Genomic DNA, 22,728 nt, shown 5'->3' on the forward strand with positions numbered 1-22,728 from the left:
AATCATCTCCATTCATTGCTCCCTCTTTCCTCTCAGTTGCTCCTTTTCTTTTATTTCAGCTCAGTCCCCCCGCCCCCTCCATCATGTTAACTACCATGGAATTCACATGGAGTATTCTTATACACCTCCAGCAGAGCTTAAGATAATTACAGTACTTTTTATTATAGCTCCCAGAATTGCCCAGCCAGTGGCCATGCTGGTCAGGGGATTCTGGAAGGGAGCTATAGTTCAAAAAGTATTGAAGCCCAGTAGAAATGTCTTTCTTTCCTTTCTTGGGAAGTTTTTTATTTCCCCCTTCCAGAGAGGTCTTAAAGTTCTTCACCTTCTGCGCTTTTGAAGGTCCCCTGGGGCTTCTCCTGATACTCCCAAAGCAAACAGAGATTTGCTGTTGCTCTTGGTGGTTAATTTTTCATTCCTAGCTGAAGTGCTCTGTGTGAAGAAGCCAGAGCTGCTAATAAAATGAAGATTTACAGAGGAGGGAAATTAAATGTGCAAATATTTTAAGGCAGTTAAGTTACTGCTTTGGGCATCTGGAGAAACTAGCTATTATCTGTCAGTGATTGTTATTTGTGTGCCAGACATTGTCATTGTTTTGTTGAAGGAAGAAGATGACAACAAAGAGATAAGGCTGTGAAGAAGATTGGGAAGTGAAAGCTTCTTTACATAATCAGGAGCACTGAAGCACTTCCAGTTTATGTGCTTTCCCCAAATCACAAGCTTTTCTTTTGCATTTAGACACAACAAAGGGTTGGAGCATCTTAACAACTACCCAATTTGTCATATCATCATGGCACAAACCTCAACACATTAACACCCACTGCATCACTTAAATGCTCTCTTATCCAAAGCTGCAGTCTACAGACTGCATGCGGCCCTAGTGACCCCAACCTGTGGCTCCCAATTCTCCAACATAACTCCTCGACCCCAAGACCCTCCCTCATTAAAAATAATTATAGGCAACATTTGCCCTCAAATACAGTGATACCTTGATGTAAGATTTTAATTTGTTCCGTGACATGTTTTTAAGTCAAAGCATTCTTATCTCAAAGCAGATTTTCCCATTCAAATGCTATTAATCCATTCCGGCCCCCCAAAACTGAGCCAGTTTTTGTTATGTGTTTTTAATTAAGAAAACAAATAATGTATAAAATGTTCAGAGATGTGTAGTGCTTGGATCCTTCCAGCCACTGTGGAAAGAAAGCACATTTAAAACAACAAAATGTGTGTTGGCCAGTGTACAGCAAGGTAAAACAGCAACATAATCCAGAAGTACCACCAAACTGTAGACCTGTGTCTTCAGGGGGGACTATAACCCCATCCAATACAGGATGGGTCCCTATTCCCTGATCTGCCTTCCATCTGACCAAGAGCAACTCTGTTTTGTCTGGATTAAGTCTCAGTTTGTTTGCCCTCATCCAGACCATTACTGATGATAGACCTGGTTTATGGTCAGGACAGCTTCTTTGGCTTTAGTTGGGAAGAAGTATTAGAGCTTAGTGTCATCTGCATATAGGTGCATTGTTCCAAAGAGGCATTGATCACTACACTGTGCCAGCCCTGCTCTGGCCTGTTTGATCAGCTAGGAAGGGCAGGGATCTAGAATACATGTTGTAGCTCTCACCTCTCCAAAGATCCTGTCCACATCCTTAGGCTGGATAAACTACTACTTCATATATAATGCTTTTCCATGTGGTGGCAAGGGCTTAAGGCAGATGCAATATCTTATCCTCAGAGCAGGCCCATGAAGCCACAGGTGAAGTCACAACACTTGGGCACTCAAAAATTCAATCTCAAAATTGCAATTTCAATTTGAAACTGCACATTTAGAGAAATACTGATTTCCATTTTAGCTGTAGTTACACAGTTGTTTTCTGCAGATATAAGTTCATATAAACAAGTCCAGCGAGGGCAGTGAAAGTGTAGTTCTTACTATCAATAATAACATACAGCATATATTTTGAGTGTAGAAAACATTTCACATATATCATCCTGTCGTAGGGATGCAATTCTTGATTTATATACTTCTTAGAGTAATGAGTAATTTTAGCAATTTTCTTTTTGCAAATAGTGTTCAGAAACTGCCATTTTCTATTGCTATTTTTGATTTGGGATTAATTTGTGAAAATCACATGTGGCATTGGTACAGAAAACATCATTTTCTACACAAGAAACACATTTTGTTTCTTTATGTGCAAAGCAACTACAGTGGACCTTTGGCTGGGATTTGGTTCAAGGAAAGCTGTGGATGCTTAAATCAGTGGATTCAGAATCAATAGATATGTGGGATAATTGTATGTGCATATTGTTGTTTTTTGCAGAGTAATCCCATATCTAGCAATTTATGTGCAAGAAAAAAGTATTTCCTGTGCACAATTAATATTTATGCACAAAAATATTACTTTCTGTGCAGAAAATGCTTTTTTTCTGTGCAAAATAACCGTGTGGGACTTTTGCACAGAATAGATTTCAAACTGTGGAGATTCTTGTTAGTCCAGGATCCTTTTAACTGGTTTTTCCCGAGTATGGCAAAATTTATTTTTCCCCAGAACATTTACAGAGTGATTCTTCTTCTTCTTTATTCATTCAGTCATTTCTGACTCTTCGTGACCTCATGGACCACTCCACGCCAGAGCTCCCCTGTCAGCTGTTGCCGTCCCCAGTTCCTTCAAGGTCAAGCCAGTCACTTCAAGGATACCATCCATCCATCTCGCCCTTGGTCGGCCTCTCTTCCTTTTTCCTTCCATTTTCCCCAGCATCATGATCTTTTCCAAGCTTTCCTGTCTTCTCATGATGTGGCCAAAATACTTCATCTTTGCCTCTAATATCCTTCCCTCCAGTGAGCAGCCGGGCATTATTTCCTGGAGGATGTACTGGTTGGATCTTCTTGTGGTCCAAGACACTATAGAGTGATTAGCTCCAATTAAATCTCAGACTCTGCAGGTTGAACTCCAAAAAGTATCTTCATAACTTTTGCTTGGAAAGTTCAACTAATCGGACACCTCACTTATTCTGGCAACTTCAGAGCAAGATTACTTACATTTTATGATTCTTGGGCACTTAGGTTTCATTGCAATTCTTCATGAAAAAAACCCCAGATGGTTTATCTTTCAATTCGGGATGCTTTCCTGTTGTTGGTTTCCTGAACTGTTGGTCAACATATTTCCACAAATGGCGAACCATCATTTGTTTCTGTGAATCCCATATTCATGTAACTTTCTTCGTATTTTCATTTTTTATTGGTTGGTCTTTCCCCCACTGCAGCACTTCTGTCGCGTTTTGATTGAAGTGGCGCAGTAGATTCAGAAATAGTTTCTTTTACGGAAAGCTCTTCTGACAAATAAAATATGAAGTGCATTGCTTAGTTATCTCTTTTTGTCATTGTCTGATCTGGTGAAGTAATGGAGTGAGCTGCTAGTTTGTCTTCCTTTTCAAAAGCAACATTTTTTTCTTCAAAGTACCAGTTTGAAGCCAGCAATTGATGCTTAAAAAAATAACACAGGAATATGAGAATAACTGACATTATCTTTCATAATCCAGAATACAAAATAATGCATTTTTAGAACAAAATACAAGTACTCAGTTGCTTGAAAACCAATAAAAGCACCTGAGTCAATGTAACCTTTTTCTTCCAGAAATGTATCACAGTAGTTCAGGGTTCAAATGTACAAATAGAATAAAACACAAACTTTATAAATGAACACTTACTAACTACACAACTAAATCTCACAAAGTAGTCAAACGCAGAGAAAACGTGTGTAAGAATACCTCAGAAATCACAATGTTATCTCTATGAAAATTCACTGTGAAGTGAGTCCAAATCAGCTAGCCTGCCTTTATTTATATAGGGCTAAGTTCCGAAAAGCTTTGAGCAGATTTCAGAAATTCTCGAGGGGTCAAGAATGAGCAAGAACTTCTCGAATGTGCTGTTTCAGAAATCACTCAGACATTCAGTTCCATGAAGGGCCGTTAAAGCACGGCACGCAACAGAGTGTGCACAACAGGCCTGTGCCTCGCTCAGCCTTGTCATCTGTCTGCCTTGCACTACAATAATTTTGGAGCTGGTGGCAGCAGAATGACCAAGCATCCTCTGCTAAGAGGTGCGAAATTCAACTTGGCAAATTTCCGTTCAGAATGTAATTACTAGTTTGCTTATTTTGATTGTTTTTGTTGCTTTTTTGTTTCTTATCCTTTAATTCCATTCAATGTTTATTTATTTTATTTTCCTGGAGTGACCCTGGGAACTGCTGGCCTAAAGCAACCAAAGCAGCCAGGTTTTTAATTATAGCCCCACATATTGGGATTAACACATTCTGCTTCTTCAAATAATGTATGTCATTTGCATTTTGAAAGCTTGGAATCACAGCTGATAATGGTTCAAATGTGTACTAGGTAGTTTACCGAAAATCCTGCTAAAACCTGAATTCTAGGTAAGCAAATCAATGATATGGAAACCCTATCCAATTTGTTTTGTTCACACATTGAGTCACACATTGTGATTTAACAAACCAGAATATGAACAAGATCTTGTTAGGAGCTTCCCAATCAGGGCTTGTTTTGGAGCAACACACTTAGATCCAATGGTCAGGCATCAGAAGTAGCTCTTCCTTTCCTGCTTGATTTTTATGTTTGTGGAAGAGAAGGAACAAAATGAGTGGGAAACTCATTGTTTATCTCCTTATTTATTTTCTCAGTATAAGGTGAATGCAAATGCATTGTTTCATGGCGACATTGGTTACTCTGTCATTTGAAGAGGACGATTGCTTAGTTTAGTGTGTTTTAGACTCCCAGGCAAATGTTCATATTCTCAATTTGCCCTCTCACATTTGCTAATGAGAAAGCAATCAACATGGTTAGGCTTGATAATATGTTGGTAATGTATCAGGTGACTCTTCTAATGGGTATCTATTTGTTCTGCTATAAATTCCTTTTGCCTCCCTTGCTGTCCCCCTCGCCTTGTTTGCGTAGGCTGATGCGATCTGGCATATTTTACTGATTTCTAGCTAGTGGGAAGGTAGATGGGTGGAGGCGCCATACAGGTCATGATGGACGAGCTGCAGCAGAATTCTGAGCTCTGGCAGATTTTCACAGGACTTGCTTACAAGCTGCCTCCTAATCAGCACTGTCAATTTCTCACTTTAATGAGCATCATCAAAGCCCACCTAATTATTCTTGAAAGAACTGTGTACATTTCCCCCATCCCCTCACTGACAAAAACATTAACAGCCAGGAGCTGAGCTGGGAAAATAAGCACACAGGAGAGAAAGAGATGCTAAAAGGTGGCATGTCTGACAACATCATTTTCAATAGTGCGAGGGCTTCAGCTAGGCTGGCCATGTTTTCAAATCCTGGGCTCTCAGGGAGCCAGGAGGCTTCCTTTCCAACTTGCTGACATAGTTTGCTTTTTCTTGCATGATACTCTTAGAGTGCTTCTGCTGGTGATGGAAATGGAGCAGGCAGAGGGAAATCCCTAGGGACCAAGGCTAACTGCTTTAATCTTTCTATTCCGCTGTAGTGTATATCCCCCCTTCAATGGATTGTCATGGTGAGGGGGCTTGCGTGTTCAAGTAAAACTGCAGGTGCAACCACCAGAGTCATGTACTCCCAGGAAGGGCCGTAGGGGAGGATCCCAACAAAAAAAATCCGAAGACCCAAAGACCTCAACGACGAAGCAGGCGGATGATAATATGGCATATATTACAATGGCTGTGAAGGCGGAAGAAGGCACTGTTGTCGTGTTAACCACACCACTGGTTGGGACCCTCACTCTGTGAAGACTGTATGTTGGTCAGCTGTGCACCGACCTCCACACATTAAAAAAAACTCACACACAGACGTCTTCCCAGAAAAATTAACACCAAACCCAAAAGTCCCATGGTGATCAGCGAGTGGCAACGGGAGTAGGACTGTGAAATTTGGAAGCCCCTAGTCACAGACTGGCATGTGGGCGGTGGATATGGATTCAGTTGTTCTACCTCAAGGTCCGAGGCAGTTGAGTAGTCTGGCAGCTGTATCCATGACTGAGTAGCGCTTTTTAGGATCCACTCTGCTCACCCCACAGGGGGAAGGGGCTAGAAAAGGTGCCCTAAACATAGTCTTATCCCTGACTAGAGATTTTAATGCAAGAGTGGGACGAGATTTCGACCTATGGCCAGGGACTATAGAGAACTCGAATGGCATCCTGCTTCTCACCAAATGCGCGGAACACAATCTTGTTATCACCAACATACTTTTCCGCCAGAAAAACAATTTCAAGACATCATGGAAGCACCCCTTGTCAAAGCACTGGCAGCTCTTAGACTATGTAATTACAAGTGCCAAAGACCACCACAATGTGCTTCTTACAAGAGTCATGACAGGTGCTGATGACTGCTAGACAGACTACAGGCTAATCTGATCCATGATGGCCATCAAGATTGCCCCGACACACAGACTCCAAGGAAGAAAGACAAGGTGAAAAATGAACATCCAAGCCCTTCAAGAGCCCTCCAAACGGGCCCTTCTCCAGACAACACTAAAGGATCATCTACCCATAGAACACGCTGAAAATATTGAGGAGCATTAGAACAAACTAAAGACTTCCATCATCACAGACGACTGTGTCAGATGGAAGAGGCCCTTGGGATGACCTCATATTCAATGGGACAAATCAAGCATTTTTCTTGCCCTCTTGGATTCTTGAGAAGTCAGTAGAATTTCCATCAAAACTGAGAGTGGTTTTGATGGAAGTTCTAATGGCCTCTACTCTAAGTACTAATGAGGCCCCTTTCTGCTTGCATTTCTAGTGGTGAACCATCAGGTGCTCCTAAATCATTCACTGTTTTGCACCACAAGTAGGCAGAGTGATGCCTTTGGCTATTTTTTCTGCACTATAGAAATGCCCTGATGATATCTGTGAATTTCCAAATTGTTAATTCAGTTAAGAAACCTTTTCAGGTCTTCATTTCCTCAAAAGCTTCAAGGCTCTCTGTGAGCCCAGAAACATCTTTAGAAAGGAAAAAAATGATGGGTGGCTAGAGGTTGCTACTTCACTATGAAGAACTGCCATCTGCTCTTGAGTAAAAGAACAAAGAAGACCAGGACTGGGGACAACTGACCCTTAACTTTAACAAAGTAAGAAGAAACAATGTAGGGCTAGGTGCTGGTGTGGGGAGTGCTATGGGCAACCCATCATGGAGAAAGGGTGAGCAAGTAGATTAGGATTGGTTGAGAAGAATTGTAGGGAGCTGTGGGAAAATTCCTGGGGATTATCAAATTGCCCAAGGAAGGAAAGTAGGGAAGCAGCCCATCTATGGTATGTGTGTGTTTATGAGGGGAGAGAAGTGACAAGATTTAATTTAAATCAGCTAAATTGGCAATTAAGTTAAAAATTTTGAAGTTGAAGGAAGAGGACAACTTAATTTTTAAAACTTTACTGCTTTACTTAAATTAATGTTTTGGCATTAGTTTTATTCCATAACTAGCTTTGTAGTTATTAATTAGTTAAAGCAGTGTTTCTAAAACCAGGCTTCTCTTGGTGTTTTCAACTTCAGCTACCAGTAGTCCCAGCCAGTTTACCAGCTGTACAAATTGTGGGAGCTAAGGTCCAAACATCTGAAGGAGCACAGTTTGAGAAATTCTGAGTTAAAGTATTGATTGTGCTAAAGCAGTGGTTCTCAACCTGTAGGTCCCTCAGTGTTTTGGCCTAGAACACCCAGAAATCCCAGCCAGTTAACCAGCTGTTAGGATGTCTGGGAATTGAAGGCCAAAGCATCTGGGGACCCACAGGTTGAGAACCACTGTGCTAAAGAAAAACACGTTTCATATTTTCCAGCTGGTTCTTTTTTTTTTTTTTTGAATTGTTGAAAAAGCATTTCCAACTTAGTCCCTCAATTAAAATATTTGTGCAGTGGGGAATTAATAATCTTTAGCTCACAAGATTCAAACAACTGCTACTCAAATAAGCTGTAGGAATCTGTGTTTTTTCATGGTCAGAGTGTGATAACTTAATTACCTGTATTTATTCAAGTCTAGTGAACCATTGAATCTAATGCCCATGGCAATTTTCAAAATCCTGAAACCAAAAAAAGTATTGGCTGCCGAATATAATGTGCAGCGCAAAAAAATGCACCCTTTGAAAATTGGCCCCAAAAGGTGCGCTGCCTTTTTAGAATTCCTTCTTTGCAAACAAAAGTGTTAAAACAACAAAGCTTCCAACAGTGGAAAAGGAAAAACATGGGGTGCATCTATGCTGTAGAATGAATCCACTTTTAACTGCCCTGACGCAATGATATGGAATTTTTCAAGGACTTAAGCCTTCTCTGCCCAAGAATGCTGATGCCTCACCAAACCGCAAATCCCAGGATTGCATAGCACTGAGCCATGGCAGTTAGAGATGATATCCCTCAAATAGGAGCTCCAGGTGCTCCTGAAGCAGCTTCCCCTTTTGCTTTGGCTCAACACTAAGATTGCTGTATAATGCGAATCTAAGTCGCACCTGAATTTTGGAAAGGACATTTAGCCAAAAAAGGGAGCATTAGATTTGAGTGAATAGGGTACTCTCCTAGGCCCCATCTATAGTGACCATTGAATGCATGGTGCACAAGACTCGAGTAAATACGTTAATTAAGCTATCACACTCTGACCATGAAAAAACCAAGATTCCTACATTTGAAGCTAGCTTCAGACTACAGCAGCCAGTCAACAAACTCCCACAAAAGCTCTCAAAAGGAAGTCCTTAATTACCATCAATGTTCTGTCTTGGTGGAGAAAATGCCCAAAGGGGGCACTAATTTGAAAACTGTGTTTTATACATACAAACAAAATGAATGTGACGTCAAAACATCTTGCTATATGATTACTTTGGATGGCTATTTCTTTATTGTGCATGAGCAGAATAATGTATTGAGTCAGGCTGCAGAGAAGCAGGCAAATTGCCCAACTGGCTATCTGAAAGTCAGCATACTTTGGCTTAAAGGGTCTCTCAGTCTTGCACCAGTCCTTTGAATCTGAATTCCCATGTTTCTGCCATTCTTTACAATTAGCCTACTTTAAAAGCTTGCTAAGCAGTTGTGCAGGTGCTGTGCATATATATATAAAAGAAAACAGTTGCTAGATTTGCTAGCCATCCCTTACTCCCCTGCTTCTCCTCCATCTTTCCCAATCAGACTTAATTAAACTGTTTGCAAGCCGCAGCCTGGTTTTAATTACAATGAAATTGCTACGATTAGAATGAAATTGGCCAGTCGTTGTTTACAGGGGCATTGTTCTGGGAAAACAGCAGGCTGCTGAAATCATCTCATGCCAGCCATCACATTGCAGAGATTATGTGAGGCCTGTTAAGTGGGGGTATAGTTGGCATGCACAATATTACTTGCTTCACAGGCGGTAGTTGTGAAACTGATAAATATAAGTTTACAGAATGTCAGCACATTTATATTTGGCACAGGTCTCAATATGAAGAATATCCTGGTAGGTCAGCCAATATTTAGAACTGTTCTTGTAATTACGTTTGCCACTTAACAAGCTCAAGGTGGCCTATAGAGGGTCTGTTTTTCATCCCTATCTCTGTACCATTCCTGCAAAGTTAGTTAGACAGAAAAATAATCGAGGGTCATAGAACCAATGTGATGTAATGGCTTGAGTACTGATCCAGGACTCAACAAAATTCAAATTCCTGCTCAGCCATGGGTATCAGGGGCAAGTCACACTCTCTCAACACAAGACAATGTTGAAGCTCCTCTGACTAAATCTTGGCAAGAAAATCCTAGGACAAGATTGCCATAAATAAGAGTTAACCTAAAGGTACAAAAAACCGTCCTATATATGGCATTACAAATAATCATATATTTTAACCATGACTTACAATTCAGAAAATACCGAATATAGAGGTTTCCCATAATAATGAGGCATTTTTCTTTTGTTGTTATCCAAAATTAAGAAAAAAGCAGAAATGGTATTTTTAAAGAAAAGATAGAAACAGTGCATCTTAACAAAACATTTCTGTGTTTTCTTTATTTTTTACTTGGATTTTGAAAATATGATTACAAGAAAACAAAAAAGATACCAAAAACAGAACAAAATTCTGTGGCATTTCGCACTTCCCCACTTGGTATACAGCCACAGTCCCTGTTCATCCTTCTTAGAGTTACTAGAAGGAATAATACCAAACAGTTCTCTCCCCCCCTGAATTGTGTGAAATAAGAGAAAATGTGCACATAGTCTAAACTTTCGCAATTCACACCTGTGGTAGCAGGGTGTGGATTGAAAAATAGTAGGATATAATTTAAAAACAAGCATAATCAAGAAGGGGTTTTTTACAGAGTGTTTTCAGCCATAGCAAGAGATTTAGGTTATTTCTTTTTTCACAAAGTACATGCTGCCTGACGTCAGCTTCTTGTAGTCATTCCAAATGGTACCCAGTGTAGCAGTGCCTTTCCAGTACATTGAATCAAAACAAATTATGAAACAGGTCTTGTGATGCTGGGTTCATATCAGATGTTTAATGTAGCCCAGTATGATTTGCTGTGTCTGAACATTATTCTCCAAAACACTTTTGCCCAGCCTTTCTGCCTGAGACCATGGCAGCACCAAAGCCCTCAGTTTCCTTTGGGGATGTGGACAACGAGACAGCCATGACAGGTGAAAGTTCAAAATTGGCAGTGGCAAAATGGGAATATAAATGGATGCAATTTGGTAGTGATTTGGGGAATACAACTAGTGGCAGTCCTTTGATGGCATCTGAAGATGCCTCTATTTTGAATTGTTTTGAATTGTTAGGTCACTTTGAAATTTGACTTAACAGCGAAATAAATGTAAACGAGTTTACCATACAACTTACCCATAAATGTGTATATTGTGGAGTGTATAGCTGGATATATATTACACAAAACTCCCATTTCACAGGCTTAGGGTGCATCTATATTGTAGAATTCATGCTGTAGAATTCTTTGTAACTGCCATGACTCAATACTATGGGATCATGGGGGTTGCAGTGAGGTACTGGCACATCAAACAACTAAAGACTTGTTAAAACTATAGCTCCCAGGATTCCATTGCCTTTAGACATGGCAGTTAAAGTGATGTCAAACTGCATTAATTCTACAACCATGGTCCCACATTCACATTTTTTAAGAACTTCATCAGATGGAACTGGGGGGAAAGTGGGGGAATTGTGTTCTTTACACATAGAATTGTCTTCTTTGCATGGAATTCCATCTTTAAAGAAGACTGAGAATTTACTAACCCTGTAACATCACACAAGATGGCCTCCTCCTCCCACTCAACCATCCATAGAGGAGACAGAAGGTATATTGTTCTTAAGGCAGACATCACTTCTCTAGGCTCCTTTACTTTCTCTTTCAAATTCCTTTCAAGGAGACACAAGGCATCGTTCTTAAGTCAGACACCATTTCTTTCTATGGGCTCCTTTACTTTCCCTCCCTTACTCTTTCTCCTTACCTTCAATTGTGGAAGTCCGAAACCTACTATGTACTTGAACTTACTGTAGTTGGTAAAAAAGGGGGGGAAACAATGTTTAAAAAGCTAGCAGTAGTGCAATTTCGAAAGCCAAGCTTACTATGAAGAAGAAATAACAGGAAAAACAAAGTGGTGATATCTTGAAATTAATTTAAATTAATTTTAAATTAATTTTAAAAACAACCATGCCAGGCTCATGAAGCAGAATTTTGGGAAAGAAATGGATCATTAATGTTTGGTAGGAGACCACCCATAGGAACGCCCATTACTTCACATCATTGAAGCGATTGAACACGGGCAAATTTGACATATCCAATCCCCCACTTTGTCTCATTTCCACACATACCAGGAGCTCAGGAGATGTTTCTGACTTCAGTTCCCCCTGTTTCCCTACACTTCAAAGACAATTCACAGATAAAGCAGCATGAATGAGAGGCAGAAGTCCACTTGCATTATATGATGGGATCTGTGTTGCTTTGTCTATTAACTGTTTTAGAAGCTTGAGATCTTGTGTGTAATTAAGTCCTTAGAGGGATAGTGGCATTGAAAAACATAAAGAGCCTTGAAACTACTTAAAGACTAAGAAATGTGTTACAAAAATAGATTTGCTAGTACATTGTCATTCCCAGTCATCAGTTGCATGTGTACTTGTATGCAGGTGCATGTCTGTCTGAATGGAGACATAGTAAGTGTTAACATGGGAGTTAGTGTGGAATACAATGCAGAATGCATAGTCTACAGTAATTTGTATTAGCTAAGTTTGAAATAAACACAATTGCTATTTGCAGTAGTACAAATTGTCCTGGCAGCTGAAAATAAGGTAGTCTCTAAGGTAAAGATAAAGGTTTCCCCTGACATTAAGTCCAGTCGTGACTGACTCTGGGGGTTGGTGCTCATCTCCATTTCTAAGCCGAAGAGCCGGCGTTGTCCATAGACACATCCAAGGTCATGTGGCCGGCATGACTGCATGGAGCGCCGCTACCTTCCCGCCAGAGCGGTACCTATTGATCTACTCATATTTGCATGTTTTCAAACTGCTAGGTTGGCAGGAGCTGGGACTAACAGCGGGCACCCATTCCACTCCCGGGATTTGAACCTGGGACCTTTTGGTCCGCAAGTTCAGCAGCTCAGCGCTTTAACACACTGTGCCACCAGGGGCCCGTAAGATAGTCTCTAGCCTATGAAATTTTATGGTACAATAATAGTCATGAAGCTGTCACGAGACACAAATATGCTATTCATACACACATATGCACACACAAAGGTGTGAACTGGGTACAACTGAACTTGTCCATCTCTTTATGGTTTTTGGGTGTCAAGGAATCCCAGACTGGTTCAAATGAGAGGCCAATCTAGTAGCTAATTTCTGTTCATTCCTAGTAGTGGAATTACCCCATTCCATAATTACAGCATATGACTTTCAATAAGTTGCCTCCATCACTTGTACTACTGATATGTCTCCTTGAAAAGGGGTAAGTGATTATTTATTTGAAAGAGGCTCCTGCCTTCATTAATGATAAAACATTTATTCAAACTATTCCTCCATTCACAACAACTCATCACAATGCATTGTATGGAAAAGCAGTACAGCTGCACTTATTGTGTGTGGTTATGGGCATAATCCACTCTAGTAACCTTTTGGAGGACTTTTTATCAACAATACTTGGGGTATTCAAAAGTATTTTCCATGAAAGTTGGCAGCAAGGGATGAAGCAAGGGAGGAGGTGGTTATAACCAATGGCAGATCATGTCCACTGGAGACCACATTCTTAGCTGTACATAATTTTCAAGAGTAATGTTTCTTCAGCTTCCTGAACAGAACCAGGAGGAAAAGAAAACTGTGAAGTCCAATTGCTCCAACCAGTATTCCTTGCCAGCCAGTCTTCAACAGAGGAATAACTTAGGAGAAGTTGTGGCTCCATCGTAACTCTGACAACAGTGGTGGGCACTGTATGGCTTTCCAGATGTTGTTGGACTCCAATTTTCAGCATTCTTCATCATTGGCTATGCAATTTCAGGCTACTGCAAGTTGTGATTGAATATATACCAAAATGACCCAAGTATTTATCAGAATTTAGCAATGCTTCTGTCTTTCACTACTGGGAGCAAGAAAAATGTTGTTACAGTATTTATGTATAAAAATTCCTAAAAATGCCTTGATATATTGCACAACTTTACCATTGCTGTTTCTTTTATTCCCCTCCAGAGAATTTGCTCGTTGGAGGGTGAATAACTTGGCACTGGAAAGGAAAGATTTCTTCCACTTGCCAGTTCCTCTGGCTCCAGAATTCATCCGAAATATTCGCCTTCTGGGGCGCCGGCCCACCCTGCAACAGGTCACCGAGAATCTGATTAAAAAATATGGAACACATTTCCTGCTCTCAGCCACGCTTGGAGGTGAATATTCAAGCTTTCTTCCTGTAAACTTTTTATGGTGATCCCATGGTTCATAGCATCAAGCCATAAATTAGCTGAGTATCCCACTTCAATACTGTACTTTGCGTTTTTGAATGTATAAATACACATACAATGCATACAGTCTGTACACACAACCCCACATGAATATAGTTACTTTTCCCCCTTTTCTCTTTATGATTGATTCTCCTGCATCTGCATCCTTTCAGAGTGGGCGTAACTTTGGTTGGTGCAGTGGTGAGAACCATGTGGCTCATGGGGGGTAGGGGGTGAAATGGGCCCTTTCTGTCAGGACCCCACATTCCCCCACCCAAAATGGTTCCAAAGCCCAATATATTACTTACTAGGGTCAGTTTCTGCATTACAATTACTGTTGAAAGGAGCAACCCAAAACAACCATAAAATACAAGAAATACTTCAAATGTGGATGGGAGTTGCCAGAAATGGACATTTGGCTCTCAGCACATACCCACAGATAGCTTAATATAAAGCTGCTTAATCATGGTCCCCTGGCTTATAAAAGCACAAGCCCCAGAAAAATTAGTCCTTACTATGTGTATGGTAAAAAAAATATATATACTATATTCTGTGGGGTTTTGCATCCAAGGAAATCCTATATTTTAACATGTATTTCTCCATATGCAGTATTGGTCTATATTTACTTGAAAGCAGGTTCTGCTGTATTTGGAGTAATTTACTTTCAAGAATGTGTACAAAAGACGAACACAGACCATTTGTTACTATTGCTAAAGTTGTAGTTCAAGGGAAAGCTTAAATTAGCAATGTGGATTTTTAGAAAACCATGAGTCAAACCTACTAATAAGATCAAAATAGTAGAATGGGCATGCAAACATATTTGCAGTCTGGGGCAAAACATTAAATCATGCTCACACTTACCCATTTACCCAAGTCAAGGTGTTTAGTATTTTGAAGCTATCCAGTCATTTTGGCACATGAGGCAGAAAGGAACACAAACACCCTTCTCCCTCCTTGACAGCAAAAATTAAACAAAGGCTAACATTTTTTGTCTTTTCACACTAGCCCAAATCTGATGGCAGAGGTGACTGCTTCACTCTGCCAAATGATAGGGCCAGCTCTGCAAAACAAGCTTACCAGGTAGCTTCAGTGTATAGGGGCTCAGTCAGCCTCACTGTTCTTTCCACTTGCTAAGGTGGCTTTTTCCTTCATCCTCCCTTGAACAGCAATGGTGTTAGATTCTTTTTTCTGTGTTTTGAGCTCTGCTGTGTTCTGCTGCAGATGCCAGTTTGTTTTAAGTCTGTTGTGGAAATGCCCCTTGTCACACACAGTGTGACTGAACTGCCTCTGTTTATAGTAACTGGATTTGACTGTGCTACGTAGGAAGAAATTGCCCAGAAGCAAGGGGATAATCTTAGCTCATTTGTACGCTAAAAGTAGGCTAGAATGGACGTTCCAATGAGTTTGCATAGACTGATGTTTGCAGAAGAGGGGATGGAGGCGTTAGCAGGCCTTGTAGGGCTCAGACCAGGAGTTGTGGAGTTGGTTCATTCCTTCCTCTTCTACAAAGACATTGACAGCTGGTGGCTTTTCATGGCAGTGGGGCCGTGAATCCACTCTGGTTTAAACTTTAAAGGAGCCATCCAAAGTGTTTATTTATAATTTTCATGAACAGCCCATTTAGAATTTTTTATTGAAACTGGAACGAATCCACTGTCCCTCTGTCATGGAAGCCACTGATTCAGAGAGAAAGCTCTCAGTTTGGGCAATACCACCACCACCACCCTGGAAGCCTCCTGATACAGAGAATCCAAGGGGCCTGTTTTTGATACAAAGCTTTGAATTTGCGCTCTGTAGTTCTGTCTGGTGGACACTACTTAGTGAGCTTAGTGCTGCTGGTTCCAGGAGGATTTAAACAGAGCATCTCACATCTTTGCAGGAGAAGAGTCCTTGACCATTTTTGTGGACAAGCGCAAGCTCAGTCGGAAAGTGGAACCTGGGAGCCCATCAGTAAGTGGTGGAACTAATACCACTGTCTCCTTGGAAATACTGCATCAACTGGCAGCCTCTTACTTCATTGACCGGGAAAGCACCCTGAGGCGCCTCCACCACATCCAGATAGCTACAGCTGCCATTAAGGTAACTCTAGAAGTAAGCAAAAAGGCAAAAATGTGTTCTTTGCCTCCTAAAACCTTGCACATGTTGGGAGGGTTTCAAGGCAGCTTATGCACAGTGTTTGCGTTCTCTTTGAGCTTAAAGGTTTGAATAATGCTAAGTAGGCCTGGTCAGAAATTAAAATAGCAGCATGTGAGAAATCCTCTAGGCCAGAGATTCTTAAACATTTCCACTCAGAACCCCTTTTGACCCGAGACACTTTTATATGACTCTGGAAATATAGATATATAAAATAGGTATTAAAAATAAACACTTATTGATAATTAATCGCACTTATATGGCTTGCAAAACAGATTTTTCTTTTTATGAAATACAGCTGAAGCATCTTCTGCAGAGTTCACTGTAAACACTGCACAACAGATTTTTGTAAATGTTCAGAAGAACCACTAGGTGACATTCAGAAACGTTTTACTTTTTGCCAGTTTTCTGGGGAGCCCAGCATTGACTCCATTTGGAGTCAGGACCTACAGTTTAAGAAGCAGTGCTCTAGGCTATAAACTGTGGTGCCTTCATCCTATGAAGGGTTGGCTTCTCTTGTAGACAGAATCCACGTTTGGGGCTTGGCAGCCTGATGGGAAGGTTGGAAGAGGGAGCAGATGCTCACAGGCAAAAGGGCACTTCCTCACTTTTCCACCACAGGAAAACTGCCATCTTATAAATAGGAGCACTTCACATTGCAGTGCTATGTATTTCAGGTCCCACTGAATGTCTTTTAAATTATAATAATTCCATGCTTGTTTTCTCTGATTGTTTTGATGTTACATTATAAGGCTGGTCTCATAGTTTTATCCATGTTCATTGCCTGAAACTCTTCTGATGAAAGGCTAGCTTCAAATGGTTTACATATGGTTTACATAGAGCTAAGAGGGAGCCATGAAGAGAGTTCCATCTTGTCTCTTTGCATCAGCTGAAGGCCCCTCTCCCCAGTAACATGCTAAGTTAGTTATATATATAACACAATAACACAATATAATTTACAATAATATATAATAATATAACATATTGTATACACATATAATATTCATAATATTATATTGTAATACGATATAATACCAATAATATTACAATATATTGATATAGTACAATATAGTAATTTATTGCCAGTATTGTACTATGCTAATAATATAATATTGTATGTAAATTTAATTTGTAAGCTGCTCTGAGTCCCATTCGGGGTGAAAAGGGCGGGATATAAATGTAGTGAATAAATAAATAAATAAATAAATATATTCATACAAATATGTTTGGAGTTGGTTACAGCAGACATGTTAAAATAGACTCCAGTCTCATTTGTGAAGTTTCCATCAAAGTAAAAAAAAAGTGGGAAAATATACCTGCTGAAATTAGCTTTATATGTAGCAATCACTGGGTTACAGTCATGTTAAACATGTATAATCTCCAAAGCTGTAATTACATCTTCAAAGTTTTTTTGTAAGGCAAAAAATAAAAGCCCCAATTATTATTATTACTTAAAAATGAGGCCAAATCAGAAATGAAAAAGTACAAAGCAAGTAAAAATATACAAAGACGTTCGCTTTGCATTTTTTCTGACTTGCCACACATGCCTTTGCTTTTAGTCAGACCAGTCCTGTCATTGGGTAGAGTGAAACAACTGCTTCTGGCAGTAGAGGTGAGAAAAACAGACCCCAGATTATTCTTCTTATTAGAAAAGAGAGCTGCATATATTGTACTGTCTCATCTGGGCTTCCTAAGTCGATTGCTTTGGTATTGTGGAAGATTTTAACACATTGCCAGTTCTGAAGTGAGAAGCAATTTTCATATGGCTCATGCATATGGCTCATGCATATGAAATTGATTGCGTGTTTCAGGGTGTATAAGTGTGTGCTACTATGTTGTCTTTAGATTTAGACACCAAAATGTCTTGTATTGGCCCTAACTCAGAGAAAGGCAAAATGAGAAGAAAAAGCTAGTTTCAACATCTGTTGCAAAGGTCCCAATGTTGTATAGAAGTGTCTAGAGCAGGCATGGGCAACCTTCATCCCTCCAGGTGTTTTGGACTTCAGCTTTCATAATTCCCAAGAGCTGGTAAGCAGACTGAGATTTCTTGGAGCTGAAGTCCAAAACACCTGGCAGGTTGAAGTTTGCCTGTCCCTGGGTAAGAGTGATGGATTCCTTAGTTTAATCTATCTATCTTTATAAAAGTCAAAGCGTGCATGTTTGCCTGTACCACGAAGGCTGTTGCTAGGTGAAATAGCCCTTTGTGATGTCACTGGAAAAGAAAGGTGACATGTGAATGAGAAGAAGGAAGAAGCCATGTCCCTTTCCAGATGTTGTTGGACTAAAGCTCCAACAGTCCTGAACATTGGCTGTACTGGTCGGAGTTGCTAGAACATCTGGAGGGATGCACAGTTCCCATCCTTACCTTGGGCACTGAGTCAAATTCTTGATCTTTCAAGCCCAGTGCCAGCCTCAGTGACCAGGTGTAATGACAAAAATGATTTTTTGTAGTTCAGCTACATCTTCTCCTTTTGAACCAGATATGCCAGAGACGGAATAAAATGGTTGCAGAATTCCAGTCTCTCCTCCTAAGACTCACTTCCAGGAATATACAGCAGCAAGGAGAGTCAAAACCAGAGAAGATGCTCCTTTTTTCCTCCCTCCCTTTGCTTTTCTATAGCAGTTCTAGTTTTATCTGTAGCCATCAGCTCATCTATACTTGCAGGTTGCTTAAGCAAGGCTGCCATCCCTGAGATCAGCTACCCATCTCTACAATTATAAACCCATCACTGTACTCGTCCCCCTCCTTCTTCCATTTCCCTCCTGCCAAGGAAGAGGTGGGGGGTAGCACACAGGGAGTCAAACACAACTGTGTGCCTTTCAGCTATTTATGGTAAATTGACCATGTTAATAATGTAGGGAGTGGGGGCTGGATGATAACAGTCAAGTTTGCTCTTTGTCAGCAGGCCAATTACCGCACAATTATTTTTGCTTTTTGGGAGCAATGTGGCCTTTTGCGCTGTCAGAGGCTTGGAGTGCTTGGCTCTCACTTACAGAAAAGGCCTTCCAGACTTGCTGTGTTCTAAAGGGCTGTCATTCAGTGGCCTTCAATGTTACTTTTTGTTAGAAGCCATCCACACAACCCGTTTGAAGTGCTGAGGTCAATAAGGATATTTCAGCACAAACAGTACCAACTTATGATGTTTGGACACCAGAAATACATTTCCTTTGCTAGTTTTCTTAAAGAAAATTGGGATTCTGTAACAGGGAATTCTGGCTGAAGCTTTGCAACTGAAATGAGAAATATTTGAAAAGAGAAAGACTACAAATCTTTGGGATTAGAATTGTACTTTCTGTAAGTGAGAACTTTAGGGAAATGAGCATGTCAGAGGAAACTGCCAACTCCACTGGGCCTCGTGACCGAAAGCAAGGAAGCAGCACCTTAGTTCTCTGTTTTCTGTCTGCCAGAAATCTTATAAGCAGGCTAAGATCAATCAATTTCTAATCGGTAATTCTTCTGTGGGACTTAGTAACATATGATAATTTATGCATTCAACAAGAGTTTTTTTTTCTAATGAGCTGATTTTAATTCCAAAAACTCTCAACTTGCTTTTAAAAATATTTCTCATTGGGGAGCTAAATTAGAATTGATCTTCCAGCAAGTTTTAAAGTTACAAGTTCCACAAAAGGGATTTGCGGGGTTGCTCCCTTTTCTTCCAGCTTGAGGCCTAAGGTCTCTCTACAGCGAAAAGATAGATAGCACAACTTCATTAACTTTGCAAAGAGATCAAGTGGTTATTCATATTGGCCATTTTAAACTACATCAAAACAGGTGGTCAAAGTGTGGGGCAATTAGATGTTCGTTGAGTCAACTGTTAAAGTGCCCTCTAAGTGAAATCCAGTTGACTGCACATGAATACTTGCCCTCTGTGGATCACTACAAAAGAATTGTTCTTTCTTTCAGCACATCTAAAACACCTTCATTATTGTTGAACTGTAGTTAAAAGAATTCCAGGAGTTATAATATTAAAATTACACGGCTATTCAGGAATACCAAGATTCATAGACTAATTGATTACTCATGTGCTATGCCTGACAGGAGAAATTTTTATCTCAATGAGCCCAACAAATTGGCTCCTGTTAAAATTTTTAACAAAACCAGGAAATCTTCAAAAGCTCATATTGAGGGGTTAAAGGAGCTCATGGATGAATGGAAGCAACTTAAGAAGTCTTTGAACAGAATTCGTTCTTCTCACCAACATACCCTTGATAAAGTGGAGGTCGTTTTGCATCACACTCCTGCTCTTAAATTGGTTGCAGAACCAGCTCCCTTGGGAAGTGTTTTGTACTCTGAGAAGACTTCAGCTTGTCAGTCTTATTTGCCTATAGCTCTGTAACTCCCAAGTTCTTGCTCCCCAGATCTCTCTGCTAATGAAATGAGTTGTATACCCATAACTAAGGGGAAAAGGTTGCCAATATAATGGGCCTGACTGAGTCTGAAATTGACTTCAGATCCATCAAAGTACTCAAAATGGCTCAACAGCAAAGCTCCAAGAGAAAACATGGGCCCAAGAGTTAGCTGAACTTTCAGCTCCAAAAGACAATTCTTGGCCATTTTAGAATAATTGCAATAAAAGTCTTCAAGTCCCTTGTGAGATCCAGTCTCCTTCATTGATGTCAAGCAACTTAGAACAGGGGGCTCCTGCTGAATTTTGATCATTACTGTTTGAAGTACAGAAAAATGTGGCTGACAGATTAGAAAGAGCTGCATTAAAATCTACTATATCATAAAGGCCTCAGGCTGGAACTTTGATAAGTGTCTTGTTTGAGCTTGAATCCGTCTCCAAGTTCATCAAGTCCTCCTGTCTATCCCCTAGACTTGATATTTAGGCTTCTGACTAAGGCTGATGTCCATAATATGAGCAAGCTAAGTCCGACATGATAACTTAGTCTCTACCTGTGGCTAACGTGATTAACTCTAAAAATGGCAGTATCCAGCAAAACCTAATTGATATTGTGACCATAAGTGACTTAGAAATTACCCAATTGCAAAAATACCCAATCCAGGCACTTTATTTTGGCACAAGTGAAATTTCCTTCTCTAATAATTTCTCCCTCTCAATAGCAATAAAAATACAACCACCAATTAAGATTCCTTTCTTGGAATATTGCTGGATGGAGCTGAAGGGAAACCAACCCTGGTTTTATTTCTTATTTGAGAAATTTTGGACTCATTTTACTGCTGAAAACATGGGCATCTATTGATATTGGTGGACAGACTCACCCCCACCCCACCCCCCCGCCGCCATCAATGGTACCTCAAACCTGACATCACATTCTGTTTCAGAATGAAGCAACATTTATGCACTGAATAAAAACAGATGATAATATATATCAACATACAGTTCAAAAATGTTATGTTTGAGTTATGCCCATTTTCCTGCACAGCAGTATAAATAGACAGAGGCTTCAAAGTGCAGTTGGAAAACTTCTAAAATTTAATAATGTTTCATCCCATCTGAATCTCAAGCAGTTTATCACTGACAATTTTGCTGCCTGAGGCAGAGCAACTAATCATGCTCTGTATCCATTGTGCAGATGCAAAATACCCAATCCAGACATGTTATTCTGGCACATGATAGTGAAAATTCCTTCTCCAATCATTTCTCCCTCTCAATAGCAATAAAAATACAACCACCTGTTAAGTAAACTATTTGTGGCCCTTTCATTATACTGCAGATTTGCTGCCTTAAGCTTACCTAACTCTGCCTAATGGTAGGATTATTCCTGATCCTAAGTGTGGTGCTCAAAGAGCTAGAACACCCCCTCTGAATTTGGAGGGTGGGGTGGGTGGGATGGAGTGACATTATCTCCATTTTTGACATTAGAGGTAGCTAAAATTCAAGTGGATCCCATGGTTTTTGCACAAGAGACCCCACACAGTTCTTGCCACTTCTGGTCAGGTGGAGACTGACTTCAAGATGAGGGCCAGGATATTGCTTGCCAACACCCCCTCCAAAAGTCAGAGCATAGCTTGGGTGGACCAAAAAGGAAGGAACCATGGCAGCTGTCAAGTTCTGCTTTTATATTCCGCTTTAACATGAAACAATCAAATGTGTTTGCTTAAGGCATTTAATTCCCTAAGGAGGTGTTATTTTTCTACTTTCTATTTCGAAGCTGTCTTTAACCACAGTATTCTCATGATCTGAACAGATAAATTGTGGGAGGGTATCCTTTTTCTCTTTTCCCTTCAAGTGTTTATAGTGAAGTGTACTCTTCTCTTTCTCAGGTCACTGAAACCAGGACGGGGCCACTTGGTTGCAGTAACTATGACAACCTGGATTCAGTGAGCTCTGTTCTTGTTCAGAGCCCTGAGAACAAAGTTCAACTACTTGGTAAGAGTGCTCCCCATTCACCTGCCCTTGGGTGCATCTGAGTGACTCACTGAACGCTAACAGGACCTGTCTTCTAATTAGTACGGAGGGTCAGCAATGCAGGCCTTATATACTGCTACAAAGAAATATGGACAGTAATCTATAGTGTCGCTTGCTCTAAGAAACCAGGCCTATGGTTTTAATGTGATTAGTGGGAGACATCATTGTGCCACGTAATCTCCTGCTATGATTGCTAACTTCCTTTCCTAGGCAAGGAGCCTCAGAAAGAACCTGAATTAAATCATGATAATTTCTTTCTTACTGCAGTTGAAACTGTATGTCCAGCTACTATGGTTAGCACACTTCTCTGACTGAA

General features: G+C 40.3%; 1 protein-coding gene across 5 annotated transcripts in view; it reads left to right on the forward strand.

Annotated features, from left to right (window-relative positions):
* brinp2 (BMP/retinoic acid inducible neural specific 2) overlaps window positions 1–22,728 on the forward strand; it is a 117,726-nt gene that overhangs the window by 80,061 nt on the left and 14,937 nt on the right. For 4 of the 5 annotated variants that reach the window (XM_062977761.1, XM_062977760.1, XM_062977763.1 and 1 more), the window contains 3 exons: window positions 13,661–13,851; window positions 15,785–15,996; window positions 22,268–22,373. In XM_062977761.1, the coding sequence (XP_062833831.1) occupies window positions 13,661–13,851; window positions 15,785–15,996; window positions 22,268–22,373 (509 nt within the window). The remainder of the gene's footprint in view (window positions 1–13,660; window positions 13,852–15,784; window positions 15,997–22,267; window positions 22,374–22,728) is intronic. The other variant, XM_008108951.3, reaches the window with a different exon arrangement.

This window comes from Anolis carolinensis, chromosome 4 (assembly GCF_035594765.1).
Source record: "Anolis carolinensis isolate JA03-04 chromosome 4, rAnoCar3.1.pri, whole genome shotgun sequence".
Taxonomy (NCBI): Eukaryota; Metazoa; Chordata; class Lepidosauria; order Squamata; family Dactyloidae; genus Anolis; species Anolis carolinensis.